This window comes from Lupinus angustifolius, unplaced genomic scaffold (assembly GCF_001865875.1).
Source record: "Lupinus angustifolius cultivar Tanjil unplaced genomic scaffold, LupAngTanjil_v1.0 Scaffold_7_148, whole genome shotgun sequence".
Taxonomy (NCBI): domain Eukaryota; kingdom Viridiplantae; phylum Streptophyta; class Magnoliopsida; order Fabales; family Fabaceae; genus Lupinus; species Lupinus angustifolius.
This window is the reverse complement of record NW_017717769.1, coordinates 10,257-25,404: the sequence shown is the minus strand read 5'-3', so window position 1 is coordinate 25,404 and position 15,148 is coordinate 10,257. Positions and strand designations below refer to the sequence as shown.

The following is a 15,148-nucleotide window of genomic DNA, read 5'->3' as shown; positions in this document are numbered from 1 at the left end:
CAGATTGGAAGAATAAACACCTTCCTTATTTGAATAAGGCATGTGTTGGGCGTGCAAATCAAGGGGATACTCAAGCATAAATCCTTTCCTTAATGAGAGCAACACGTTTGGAAATCGTTCAAGGCAATGGATTCTTTCCTTAATTGTACCAAAGGAATGTATTCAGCCTACAAACCTGAATAGCGACGTGATAGCCAAGGAGGATTCACTCAACATTCAAATTCTTGCCTTAAACACAAAAATCATATGGGAATATAAATTAGGAAAGTCTATCAATGTGTTTTACTCTTTTATTCACGTGAAAATTGGGGTAGCACATGGGAATACGAATTAGGAAAGTCTATCAATGTGTTTTACTCTTTGATTCACGTGGGAATTGGGGCATGGCTGAGTTCCTTTCCCTATTTGTAACCAAATTGCATATGGAATAAAACAATTCAGATTTTAGTTGGATAATTTCCATTGCTAGTTGAGATTTCTCCTAGTTTCTTGGTTGAACCAAGGCCCTTTTCTTATCAAGGTTCCTTTCCTTGTGGCGAAATTCCTTAGGCTTATCAAGCATCCAGCTTGTGGCGCCTCCACCCTTCAATCTTCTCCAAGTTCTCTTAATTCCTCAACACTTTAAGACCACTGCCAAATAACCATACACAACCCTTCCCATTTAACTAACACTCAACCAGCTAACAAAACACCCCAAAATCATATCATACATACCCAAGAACCCACGGCCAAATCACTACCTAAATACAACACACTTCCCCTTTAATCAAACCCAAAAATCCCACGACCAAATACATTCCCTAAACAACCAAAGACAATCCCAACATCACTCATAGTCCACGGCCAAAAGAATCCCCCAAATCAAAACCAACCAAAAATTAACAAGTTTCAAAGTGCAAATCACAATTACATTTCAAAGGGACTTACATTCAAAAACGACCAACAAACAATTCAAAATCCTTCCAAAAGGGATTCTATCAGAAGGTGACCATGTGTTTTTAAGGGTAAGACCAGTTACGGGAATTGGTAGAGTAATGAAGACCAGAGAGTTGACCCCGCGATTCGTTGGACCCTATCAAGTTATCGAAAGGATTGGACCTATTTCCTATAGGATAGCTTTACCTTCATCCTTATCCAACCTTCACGATGTGTTCCACGTGTCTCAACTCAAGAAATACATATCGGATCCATCTCATGTGATTGAGCTAGATAACCTCCCTTGAGAGAGAATCTTACTTTCGAAGCTACGCCTGTGCGAATCGCATGCATGAAAGTAAAACAGCTTCAAGGGAGAGAGATTCCTTTAGTAAAGGTCATATGGAATAAAAACCAAGAAGAGGATGCCACGTGGGAGCTAGAGAGTAAGATGAGAGCGTCTTATCCAAATCTTTTCGGTAAGTAGATCGTGCCTAAATTTCGAGGACGAAATTTCTAAAAAGGATGGGAGAAATGTAACATCCCTCCTTTCAACATCTTGCTTAGGTAGACATAGGACTATATATATATATGTTTGTGTGTTTATGTATGTGATTATATTTTCTTGATATTAGAATGTTAAATGTTTAATAATTGCTTTGAAAATAAGTTGATCTAGTTAGTTTCAAAGATGTCCAAGTTTAAAGTCTAGTCATTGTCGGGTAATGTATGGTTTTAGAATTTTAATTAGAATTGGTCTAAGTGACCACCTAACCTATTAGATTTTATAATGATTTATTGATGTTGAGTTTTGAGGATAGAAAGTTATTATCTTAGTGTTATACTATGATAAATAACTTAGTTAAAAGTTTCTAGAAAAAGTGTTGGTTTTAATGTACCTTTGAACTAGATTGCCTGAGAGTGCCTGTGATCTTTTCTATCAGTTCTTTGAGTGCTTGAACTATCATCCATACTCCCCTAGACATTGTTTAAGGTTGTATTAAGGTGTCTTAGAGCACAAGAAAACACATCCATGCACTACACTAATTGCTCAAACCAAATACCACATTATGCATCTAAAACTTTGCTAAATTACATAATCCGTTTAAATCTTAATGACACCCAACCCAAAATATCTTCCTCCACTAACTCATCCCTAACGCCTATATATACATGACCTTAAGGGGGTGGGGGGCTGAATTCTGACACTCTCACACCTCCTCACTAACACTCCATCTTCACTCATCTTCTCCACTCTTTCTTCCTAACGTTAGCACCAAGGAGGAAGGGAGAAAGTCTCCATCTTCTTCTCTAAACTCACATTCAAGTGAGAAATCTGAATCCCCAAGGTATCTAGTTCACCTTCATGGCTTTTAATCTACACTTTCTTAAGGTTTTGTTGGTTGGATTCTCATTAAGATTTCATGAACTAAAAGTGGTGCAACTATGGATTATAGTGTAGAGTTTGCTTGGATTTCCTCCTAATTTCTCTTCAAAGACTCTACCCAACCATTTCAAGGTATGGAGAACTCAAATTTCACCTCTGATTCACGAAAAAATGACATGCAAGGGCTGTACTTACTGTTTTAAAAATTCTTCTCTAAGTGTGGTTAGGGAAATCATGCATTGTTGTGGTTGTTGTTGAGTTGTAAGCTTAGGGTTGTGTTAGAAATGATCATGGCTATGTTTAGAACGCTTTGCATGTTGTAAATCTTCTGTGTGCAGGTCTTTTTATCCCAAGAATTTCGTGGTGAAAGGGTTTCTAAACCCAATCACCTCCTTGTGTCGTTGATAGATCCAAAAGGGTGTTTTAGGTGTTGTTGTGATTGTTCTAGAGTGTTTAGGATTGAAAAACCCTTGCATGTGTTATAAGATTTGATTAACACACTGAACTCATGATCTTTAACTAATCCCAAAGGTTAGAACTCGAAAATTTTGAAGGCTAAGAAGCCATGCAAATCGGTCCCAAGTATTCAAGAGTTAAGGAAACCCTAATACCATAATTCCTTGATAACTTGAGTTCCTAACGTCCAAATTTTACATATAATATATGCATGTGGTCATATTTTAAATTCCTAGCTAAATACCATTCTTTCAGGGATAAAAAATTCGAAATCCCCACTGTTTAAAGGGGAAAACGAAAACAGTCCCTAGTTGGCACTCTAAACTATCTAATTTTTTACTATATTTTAGCCTATGTTTCAAATTGCCTTATGGTTTACAAATTCTGAGTTTTATGAGCCTAAACTTATATTAGTACTCTGTTTTATGAAATTAAAGTGTGTATCTCAATATAATAATTTTTCTAAAGCTTTTCTGAAGCGAATCCGAGCCTCCTAAGTCAAATTCTGAGTTTTAAACCAATAGCGTCTCTGAAAATCTTTTCGTGCCTAATCAAGATTTTAGTTATATCCAAACTAGATATTTGAGTATGTTATAATGTCTAGAGCCTCATTTAGGTGTTTTCCTTTGCAATCTGAATAAACTTAGTGATATCGAAATTACTGTTTATGACCTAATTAGGTACGCGGCACTCAGGCAATCAGCAACAAAGGAACATTAAGTTCAGTAAGGTTAAAGGTACGGATAGAAGTGTCTTTATATAAGTACTTAGAAATGATGTCAAAGATATTCATGCATCTCTAAGCTAGGCCATGTCGGATATAGTCGAATACTATTTATGTGATTGTGAACAATCGAGTAGCGAGACTTAGTTGTTCGTAAATTAATTTAAACTCTAAATTATGATGAATATGTTTGGTTGAAGTGGTTCAATGGAATTGAATGATTATGTTTGTTGATATGAATGATCATTATGACTGAAAGTTTGATAATGAAAGTACTGATTTAACTGAATATTCTCTTGAATTTTGAACCATATTGTTGAGTTGACTATTGAACTGTCGTCAAACATTCTCATGACATAGCATATGAAAATTCTTGATGAAACTTAAAGAATGAAAGTTTTGCTTATGAAAGATTTGACGAAGGATGAAGGGGAAATGTTTTTCTGACTTATATCAGAACTGACGTATTTTTACAGTGATTAGAAAATCCTTTTGATCAATAAGTCAGTGAGTTAGAACTTGAATAAAATGTTATAATTGAGTTTCAAGGAAAATGTTTTGTTATTACCCTAAAAAGGCTTCCCCTGATTCTTCTTTTAAAAAAAATAGCTATGCTTTCTATAAATCTGAAGATTCATGCCACTATGTTTACCGTTTGTAACATAGTCTGCGGGAAGATACAACACTGAGATTGAGTTGAGAACCCAGAATCGTACCTTGTCTGTGTGACTTGGTTGAGGGGACATTGTGGGTGGAGATTGATTTGTCAGGAATAGGGTAACTTCCTTGAGCCGACAGAACTCTTCGCAGTAACTACAGCAACCTCTTACACCCCCTTGAAGGTATCATGCTCAGGGTGATGCAGCGGTTATCTTTGCCAACCGGAGGGCATTTCTGGCGCTATTGAGTGCACGATAGTTATATGCCCTTTTGGTTACCAATGGTTGGCACGGCGTTGTATTCGTCCTGTTCACTTCCTAAGAACAGCAAATGGCTGGTCGAGCTCAATCAGTCGATACCATTGTTGTTGAGGTATCGTTAAGACCCCAGTTAGGAGATGTTTTCTCCATGCATTCATCTACAAAATAGTTGGTCTCATTAGATTAACGAGTGCATTCATTATTACATCATGCTCATACACATATGATTAAATTGTTATATTAATACATGTTTATGTTTTATGTTATGACTTTATTAATGTTGATTGTTTATCTTATATAGAGATGCTTACTCTATAATCTCACATTACAGGTAGTGATGGACTCAGAGGCTTCTTTTGTGGTTCCTCTTTGTCGAGTAGAGATCATGCCTCTCCCGTCGGGGAGGTCGAGGTGGACCGGTCTAGGGGGTGTTTAGGGGAGACATAGAAATCAGGTGTTCGTACTCGGACAGGCATAGAGTGATACTCCCCCGCCGCTCTACTGTTCCAGCGGTCTATATCATGCACATACCAGACGGTTATGAGTTACGACGTATGCCTCCTCTTGCTCCTGCCAGGTATATTCCATCTCCTACTGCTCCTCTTGACCTATCTTCTGGATCCTATCATGCCCGGACACGTAGGGTTGCGCCATTCCGGTGTACACCTAGAGCCTCGGTGAGACGTTCTGCTGGAGGACCACCTGTGACCTCGGCTAGTCGTACTGAGACGACTCGGGGAGTTCAGACTTGTCGATGTATCTGGTGTCTTTCTTTACGGGAGAGTCATATGGATTCACCCGCTAATGATGTGAGAGAGAATTTGGAGTTTGCTCCTGGGTCCTCTTCTCACGGGGTACGTGGGAGGATTTAGAATGACGAGGCTGATATTTGTGGCTCGATAAGGAGGGCCTGACTATCTCCTTCACCATCATACTCCCCTGCGCCAGCCGAGCCTATGGTTAGGGAGGATATTATATATATATTTCTAGTGATGATGAGGATCTAGAGGAAGACCCTGAGGAGGGTAGTTCTGGGGGACAGTAGCAGGAGGATGTTGGGTCGAGATTCTGACGGTCTGTTTATGCATGGTATGACCGTATAGTTTTCTTTTGGTGTGGTTGTTGTGAGTTCAGTGTACACCCAGCCATATGATCTTTTGCATGTGTATATTTGTGTATATATATGTCCTATTATGCTGGAGTGTATATGTGGATGGCATGACTTGGATGATGTACTCTTTTTTTGGACTATGACGCTTTTTGAATTGATGATCTATATATATAAATATGTGTATGTTACTATGTTGTATTGTTGTTTAATCTATAGTTTAAGTGGTGAGTTATGAAAGAACCATATGTTCATATGTTATCAAGGAAAAAAAATTATACGCTATTTTCGCAAAAAGGAAAATATAATTAACCAAGATCGTAAACGATGGTCTTGTATGTAATTGCTTTAAATGTTAGGAAAAGGGTGTTACACACATGGTAACAATAAAAATGAAATAAATCATATCACTCTCTTTTCTTGAATCACACGAGCACAAAAGGAAACAAATCATTTCTTCTTAACTTATAGTTCATCCATCAAGAAAGGAAATAAATCATATCATACTCTCTCCTTTGAATCCCACGCCTACTTTAAGAGGGAAATATATACTTATCCTTTGATACACACGTCTACTTTAAAAGGGAAATAAATCATTCACATGACATCTTCCCATAAAGAGAATAATACCATATCATCCTTTCTCCTCATAGTTGATGGCAATATTTTCATATGATTTATACACAAATTATTTCCTTATTTGATTTGAAGGAACACGTTAACATATGTTGCACGTGACTGCTCAAAGTGTTCTTGGTCCCACTTGCATATTCTCTGTGAATACTCTCTCTCCTTGAATCACACGACCATAAAAATGTAATAAATCATTCATTCTTAACTTACCGTCCATCCATCAAGAAAGGAAATAAATCATATCACCCTCTCTCATTTGATTCTCACACGTACTTAAAGAGGGAAATAAATAATTCTCCTTTGATTCACACACATACTTTGAGAGAGAAATAAATCATTCACATGGCATATTCCTATAAAAGAAATAATATCATACCACTCTCTCTCTCTCCTCATAGTTGATGGTAATGTTTTTATATAAGTTATACATAAATTATTTACTTATTTGATACAATGAAACACGTGAACATATGTCGCATGTGATTATCCAAAGTGTTCTTTGTCCCACTTGCATACTCTCCTTTTTATTAAATGTAACACGTTGATTTGACATGAATTAAATCTCTTCATCATATTATTTTTGGATTTTACTTTGGAACAACCCCTTATTCTTTAAGTGTGTCTCCACCAACAAATGTCCTTGAGTTGGTGTTTGACCTCCAAATTGTAAGATACCCCTTAGCTCTCATCAGAATTTGAACACTCTTATTTTTAAGACAAATTATATATATAATTAAATTATAAAATAGAAATGGGGTGGAATAAGAATCAAATTTAAGTGCCACCAATAATCTCCAAGGAGAATAAGTAATCTACTAAAAGTGTTTCACTTGTCAATATTGTAAGGCCTTTGATGTCAATTATATTTCAATCTAATGTTTTTTTTAAGGATTTAATATGTATATGTTGATACTGTAACTGTTTTTTACACTGTCAGCAAATTATCTATCATTGATTTATTAACTACTATTAATTTTCAAATAAAAGTAATATAAATCAATTATGGATGATGTGCTGACAATGTACAAACTTTACATTGTCAAGGCATAGATTTTAAACTCTTTTTAAATGTTTTATTAAGGAGAAAAAACGTAGAGATAATATATAAGTTCTATACATTATCATTACATTATCAATTATTTATATTTAATCATTATTTATTTATTTTTTAAAAGTAATTCAAATAAACTATATAACAATTGTGTACCACAAAAATGAGAAGCCCTTTTATCTTACACTTCTTTTACACAAAAAAGTGACTTTCTTCGGCCTTATATCATCCAACAAGAATACCTTGTCACCTATGCCTGAGGTCACTGTTGTCAATGTCAAGAATGGCCATCACCTTATTCTCTATTGTGTAAAACATAATTTAGATCTTTGAAATTAAAAAAAATATCAAGTTGATTTTTGACTTTTTAATCAATTTGGTTCATGTAGAATCTTATAATTTTCTCTAAAGATCAGATTATGTAAAAAAAAATAAAAAATAGCAAATTCATATTTTGTAATGTGGTAACGTCTTACATGGTTAAGGAGATTGATAGAAGTCTTAATAAAGATGGTAAATAAAATAAATGGTAGTTGAATAGAAAAATTAAGCTAAAGAAAATCAGGAGAAATAATTAGAAAATATTTAAAATAATCAATGTTACAAGAATGAAGTTAAATATAAAACATTCCTTCAAATTATTGTGCAGACTTAATCATGTAAGGTTACAAATTCACTAATAATAATATGAATTAAACATGTTTTATTTTAGGGACAAAATATATATACTCTTCATTTTTTATATTCAGTGTATCATCTATCATTTATATTTATTATTTATTGTTTGAAATAATAGATAATATATTAATTATATATAAATTTTTATTTATTTTACTTAATATTAATCACTTATTATTATTTATTACTTAGCCGTAAACCAACGAAATATTGGTATAATGTTATAAGGTCTCAATATTATAATATCAAGAATGGGGTTTTTTGGAGCAATCTTTTTGTTAGGAAGAAGCATTATGTTAAGAATGTAGTCACAAACTAAAAAAAGATTAATTAGTACAAAAGGTTGAGGAGATCCGAGTACCAAAAAAACTAAGCCGTACTTACCGTTATGGAAGGACTTCTCTACCCGCCACTGTCTTACTTGGAAATTTCGTATACAGGAGGCACTGTGGCAGCTAAGGAGAGAGAACAATCAGAACATAGCCAACTCTATTCGAACTTTTCAGAATTGCGAAGATGGGACCTACAAAGGTAATTGTTTATGTAATTTCCTACGTTCATTTTCATTCCCCACTTATTTATTACTTTCTCCAGTGTCGCTTCTAGTTCTACTCTAACTATGATTTTCTTTTCTGCTTAAGACAAATATCATCTTTTCAAACCACCCCTTTACGTGACATAAGCCCCTGCTCATAAAAGGTTTCACCTTTTCATCACTTTCTTTCATAACATAGCTTTCCATCATCCTCTCATTATTTTCCATCATAGTAGTGGACATGTTTTTTATTTGCTTGTCTGGTCTGGAGTGAAATAGAGAGACATATTTCACTGTCTTATTGGGTTTGTGCAAATTCTAGAGACACAAAACTTGCATTTTTGTTAATGTTTTTTATATTTATTTCTCTCTTTTTTTTTTTGTGTGTGAGTTGAGTTTGGAGAGAATATAGTAAATTGGATTTTGAGTTCTAGAGAAATATTGTTTTTACTGAGTTGGAGATATTTTGATGATTGAGTTTTTGGGTTGATTGAGATGGGGTGTGTAATAGTTAAAGTTGAATTTTTGGACTAGAAGATAGAGAAAGTTGATTTTTTTGGCTAGGAGATAGAATAATTGAATTGGGTATCATGAGTTTTGGATTTATGTAGTTCTCTATAGACAAAGCTAACACTGCTATGGTGCAGAAAGCTTTCTGAGGAAGGCTGTGTAATTCAACCATCCAGCTTCTATTAGCATGACTGTGGTGAGTCCTATGCCTGCAACTTCGCAACGAATCAGGTCTTCAGGGTCGGTTCACAATATTCGTGTTCCTGGAATCATGTCCAGTATCACAGAAATTGTAGAGGAGCCTAATCCAAATGTGGTTAGTGATACAATCTATGTTGCTGTGGCAAATAAAGTGAAAGATAGCCAATTAAATCTGATATGGGCAATACGTAATTCTAAAGGAAAAGGGATTTGTATCCTTCATGTTCATGTGTCAGCAACTATGATTCCTTTTAGTAAGTTTGCTACATATATTCTTATATACCTCTGTATGTGGATTTGTCGTTTGACAACTCAATTGCTTGGTTCTTTTGTCTGTAAACCTTCTTAAATTGAAGTCATAGTATTTATTTCCTTGATGACCACTTTACTATATGATTTGAATTAACACCCAAGAAGTTTGATAAGATAATCGGCTAAGCCTACTGTAGAAAATCTAATTATAAGTTATAAGTTTTGTATCTTTATTTTTGTTTAAGTTCTAATAGTTGAAGATTTATTTGACTAATTTATGATTTGGGGGCTGCTTTTATCAAAGTGGTCATTTGATGTATGCTTTATCATTAGAGCAATTAATTTCATATACCAAATTTTGCTGTAATATATAATAATCACTGAAAATGCTTATTCTAGTGTGTTGTATTCATCATTCATACCAATTTCGTTTTCTGATAACGATCTTTACCTTGTTGTTTTGGTTCTTTATAGTGGGAGGGAAGTTTCCACCAAGTTCACTGAGAGAGCAGGAAGTTCGAGCATATTGGGAAATTGAAAGGCAAAGCATGCATAAGACCCTGGATGAATATCTTCGTATCTGTCAAAAGATGGGGGTACTTGGTCTCATAGTTCTGTCCAAGTATTGAGCAATATTAATAATTTAAAAACTTATTTAATTTTCTACTAATAATTGATACAGGTGCGTGCAGAGAAACTGCATATTGAAATGGATTGCATTGAAAAGGGAATTATAGAACTCATCTCTCGGTATAACATTCAGGAGCTTGTTATGGGAGCAGCATCTAATAAGTACCATTCTAGGTAAGAAGCTAGCTAAAATAAATCCACCTCACAGGCCATAATCTTCTTTTCGGAATGGAACTTTTAAGTAAAGCAAGCTCTGGTTTCACCGTTTTAAATTACTATTTCATAACTTTCTTAGCCATGAAGGTTAACCTTGATTTCTCACTCTTTTTATTTTGTCTCCCCTGGAGGGTTTTGGCCAGATGTTAATACAATTGTCCTTCAAAATTTTGACTAATTTGACAGCTCACCTTCCCTTTTGTATTTCTACCCTGCCTCATATAAACTTGTGAAGCATTAGGTTCGTGGGTGATGTTCATTCCCGGCTATGTGTAACTTCATTTTAGTATTTCCTCACTCCACTGGTCCTGACACAACCACTTGCAACTTTGGTGAACTATGCCTTATTTCTTAAATTCTGATGATAAGCTATTCCTAGTTTGAGTATTTTACAATCTATATATCAATTTTGGTGAAGTAAATATAATATTTTCAATGAGCTTAACTTGGACATTGCAGAAAAATGACGGACCTCAGATCTAAGAAAGCCATCTATGTAAATGAACAAGCTCCTACTTCTTGTTGTATACAGTTTACCTGCAAAGGATTCCTTATCCGTACAAGGTATGTTGCATAATAGATGCTGATGATGTACAGAGAGTGTAATGTTACATTACATGATAAAATTAATTCTGAAGGAAGTATCATTTCTGGGGAATACAATGCTCAATATTTAATAATTTCAGAAACCTTGTTGCTTTTATCATCTGATGTTTATTATTTGCTGCAGTCAAAGTTCTCTCTGTTTATTATTGTCATTGCACATGGTTGTATTATCTTTGGTACTAATATAAGTAGCACATGAACTCAGGAACCGTAGTTTGGATGGAGGTAAGGTAGAGGTGACATCTCCTTCAGTGCAGCAGATGGCAAGATCTGAAGCTGAGCGTTCGCCTCACTTGAGATCTCAATGTATCGATCTGGGCCATAATCACTTCGTAAATCAGACTAATCGAAATGAAGAATTATTCTGTAGCATAAGATCTTCCAGTGATAGACATGGAAGGAGAATTGTGCCCTTCTCTTCTTCAGTACGGTTTTCAACTCCACAGAACGGGTTGGGTAGAGAAGTAACTTCGGATGAGTTGGATGAACAGTCAAGACAGAGCCCTTCAGTTTTCTCAACATGCTCTGATGATTGTTCAGTTAAAACAGTACCTAGTCCTTCAAATTTGATTACTGAGGGCAATGAGAATGTGTCAGCGTTGACCTTGTGTAACTTGTCTCGGAATCTTTGCCATTCATCACCTCATAGTGTACTGGTACTCACATTTTTTCTTACATAATGATAATGTTTGTGTCTGTTAAGGTGAATGTGCATGCTTCTTGTTGAGTTTTTGCAATTGGTGAAGAGGCATTTTTACCTTTTAATTTGAGCACTGTTATTGAACACTAGCAGGATGGAGGAATGGATGATACTCTCTACGATAAACTTGAACAAGCTATGGCTGAGGCTGAGAATGCTAGGCAGGATGAGTATCATGCGATTATTAGGCGTGGGAAAGCTGAAAAAGATGTCATTGATGCTATACGCAGGGTAACTGTTCTTTTGTTTAGGCCTTCTTGGCACTTCTGCAATATGTACACGGCCACTTTTATGACGTGAATAGTTAATTTCTAATGGTTTTATCCAGTTTTCTAGTTTTTGAATTATATAAGTGTTAAAGCTTTTATCAGATCTGAAGTGTAAAATAAGATCATTTGAATGGTTATTTATCATTTTATGTTGTTTAATATTATAATAGCAACTTGGTGCAACCTTCGTCATAATCGATGTTTGAACTATCCAATTGACAGACTAAAACCGCTGAAATCTTGTATAAGGAAGAGCTGAAACGGAGGAAAGAGTCAGAGGAAGCACTAGAAAAGGAAAAAGAAGAGCTCGATAACATGAAGGGCCAGAGAGACAAAGTTAAGGAAGAACTCCAACTTGCCCTGGATCAGAAGTCATCACTAGAGAGTCAAATTGCATCAACTGAACTTATGATGAAGGAGTTGGTGGAGAAGATTATATCAGATGTGAGTTTGTTACAAACCTACAAGAACAAACGAGATGATTTACAAATGCAGCGTGATAATGCATTGAGAGAGGCAGAGGAGTTGAGGAAAAAACAAGGAGAGTCATCAAACACGCAATTGCTACAATTCTTCTCGGAATTTTCTTTTCTAGAGATTGAAGAAGCGACTAATAACTTCAATCCAACCCTGAAGATCGGAGAAGGTGGATATGGAAGTATATTTAAAGGCACCATGCGTAACACGGAGGTGGCTATAAAAATGTTGCGCCCAGACAGCACGCAAGGACCCTCAGAGTTCCAACACGAGGTAGGATGGTTTGGTTTCTTTGAGATAATTACAACATTGTCCGATTTTGGTCAGCTGACACTTTTTGCATGTTGCATTTAGAATCTGAAAATATCTTAAGTGTAATGTGTAAGTTATTAGGTTTGCAGCTATGAAATGAATTTATAACGAAATAAGTATGTATCTTGACCCCACTTTTGGTTTGGTATCAGGTTGATGCATTGAGCAAGATAAGGCATCCCAATATTATCACACTTATAGGTGCCTGCACAGAAACATGGACTCTTGTCTATGAGTATTTACCGAATGGAAGCCTTGAAGATCGTCTCTGCTGCAAGGATAATTCACCTTCATTATCATGGCAATATCGTATTCGTATTGCTGCAGAATTATGTTCTGCTCTCATCTTTCTCCACTCCTGTAAACCTAACAGCATAGTGCATGGCGACTTGAAACCCTCTAACATTCTCCTTGATGCAAACCTTGTTAGCAAGCTTAGCGACTTCGGAATGTGTCGTATATTATCTTGTCACGAGAATTCTGTTGATGATACTACGGAGTTTTGGAAAACTGACCCAAAGGGAACTTTTGCCTACATGGATCCTGAATTCCTTACTTCAGGGGAACTTACTCCAAGGTCTGATGTTTATTCATTTGGAATCATATTGTTGAGAATGTTGACTGGGAGATCAGCCTTTGGAATAGCAAAGGAAGTAAAATATGCATTAGATAATGGAAACTTGAAATCCCTCTTGGATCCTTTGGCCGGAGACTGGCCATTCGTGCAAGCTGAACAATTAACTCGCGTGGCTTTGAGTTGCTGCGAGATGAACGGGAATAGCCGGCCAGACCTTTATTCAGATGTCTGGAGGATGCTGGAATCAATGAGAGCTTCTTCTAGAGGCACAAACACTTTTAGACTAGGTTCTCAAGGGCTCAACCAACCTCCTCCATGTTTTGTTTGTCCAATCTTCCAGGTAACTTAATCTTCGCATCTTCATTTTCAGTTTCCGGTCATTCAAAACAGTATATTATATCCTCTTGATCTTTTAGGATCTCTCATAACAATGAACACTTCAAACCAATGATAAGCATCCTAATGCTCAATTTTCATTCAAAATTCAATCAAAATCTCATTACATTGTTCATCTGTACATTTGTATTCCAAATACATGGATCTTCGAGCTATAGAATTTTGAATTAAAAAAAGTTATCTAAGAAACTTGGCCCTCGTTATGTTCCTAATTTGCAGGAAGTCATGTACAATCCACATATTGCTGCAGATGGTTTTGCATATGAAGCTGAGGCTATCAGAGGATGGCTAGACAGTGGTCATGACACTTCACCAATGACAAATTCTAAGCTTCCACACTCCAATCTCGTTCCCAACCACGCTCTTCGCTCGGCGATCGAGGAATGGCTTCAAAGTCAGTGATCAAGCTTATTATTGTTCTCTGCCCATTTTGTTTAAACTTTAGGTCTACCTGTTAATACTAAGTTTTTAGTAAGAGGTGAAGTTCTCATTACATATCTTTTCTTTCAAATGTGGAACCAGTAACCACTTTTCATAGTGGTCCTGGTTTGTTTCTTTTCTTTTCATAGTGGTTCTTTTGTATGTTATTTGCCTCAAAACCTTGAATTTTGATTGATCAATGAAAAAATGCAGAAGTAGTCCTTAAAAACTTTGTTAAAGTCTAATTTTATTTTTTTCGTACTTATTGGGCTTGCCCTGTCTTTAATATAAAAAATATTGCTACAATAAGACCCCTTTTCAAGTGGATAACTACTTAAATATTCAATTCCTATCCTCTTTGCTCAAAAGATGAAATTTCAGTAAATTTCTACTTACTGATGATTTCATCTTTTATGGAATCGACCCATTTTTACTGTACAAGAATATATGGAGTTCGACATGTCTGGAAGTATAGGAGAACGTTCTTTTGCTGATATTATTACCAATATTCGATATTGGATTATTCATATCATTACTATACGCTCCCTATTCATTGTAGGTTGGCTATTTGTCAGCACAGGTTTAGCTTAGGATGTATTTGGAATATTTCACTCATTAACTTATGGTTAAGCGGGGGTACTCAGATTTTGGAAATTAAGTACCAATAATAAATATATTAATGAAATGTATTTATTTTAGGGAAAAAAATGTATACCCTAATGATGTATGAGTTTTATATGTTGTTATTGTATAATTTATCATTTATGTTTTATTATCCTTGATTTTTCAAAAAAATAATATAAATGAATAATAAATAACTATATGTAAATCTTTACGGTGATAATGCATAAATATTATTAATTTTATTGGTATAATGTGATTATGACATTATTTCCTGTTATAGAAGTGTCAAACACTTTGGTCCAACCACTCTTAATTACATTGTTGGTAACAAGGAAAGATACTAATTAGAAGTGTTTCTCCTCTCAACTTAATTTTTTTTATTATTAGTGACTCTCACAAACTTTGGGTAAAGAGTCAAGACCCATCACTACTACTACAGGCAGTAGATTAAAATCATAATATTTCATTATTCTTTTAAAAATTTGGTTTTGGTTTCTTTCTTTATCATGTTGATTCCTATTTTCACAATGAAAATACTTTTAATAAACGAG

The 15,148-nt window shown here is 35.2% G+C and overlaps 1 protein-coding gene across 3 annotated transcripts; it reads left to right on the top strand.

Moving 5' to 3' along the window:
- The first annotated feature begins 8,460 nt into the window (after positions 1-8,460).
- Positions 8,461-14,203, top strand: LOC109337528 (U-box domain-containing protein 33-like). 3 transcript variants are annotated; one of them, XM_019574523.1, is made up of 10 exons: positions 8,461-8,571; positions 9,055-9,372; positions 9,845-9,966; positions 10,053-10,174; positions 10,676-10,780; positions 11,028-11,478; positions 11,613-11,753; positions 12,014-12,541; positions 12,733-13,497; positions 13,773-14,203. In XM_019574523.1, the coding sequence occupies exons 2-10, from the start codon at positions 9,105-9,107 to the stop codon at positions 13,953-13,955; spliced, it is 2,685 nt and encodes an 894-aa protein (XP_019430068.1). In that variant the 5' UTR covers positions 8,461-8,571; positions 9,055-9,104; the 3' UTR covers positions 13,956-14,203. The 3 variants fall into 3 exon arrangements, with proteins under 3 accessions (XP_019430068.1, XP_019430067.1, XP_019430069.1); XM_019574522.1 differs by lacking the exon at positions 8,461-8,571 and having other exon boundaries at positions 8,771-9,372; XM_019574524.1 differs by lacking the exon at positions 8,461-8,571 and having other exon boundaries at positions 8,787-9,372; positions 11,616-11,753.
- The last annotated feature ends 945 nt before the right edge of the window (positions 14,204-15,148 follow it).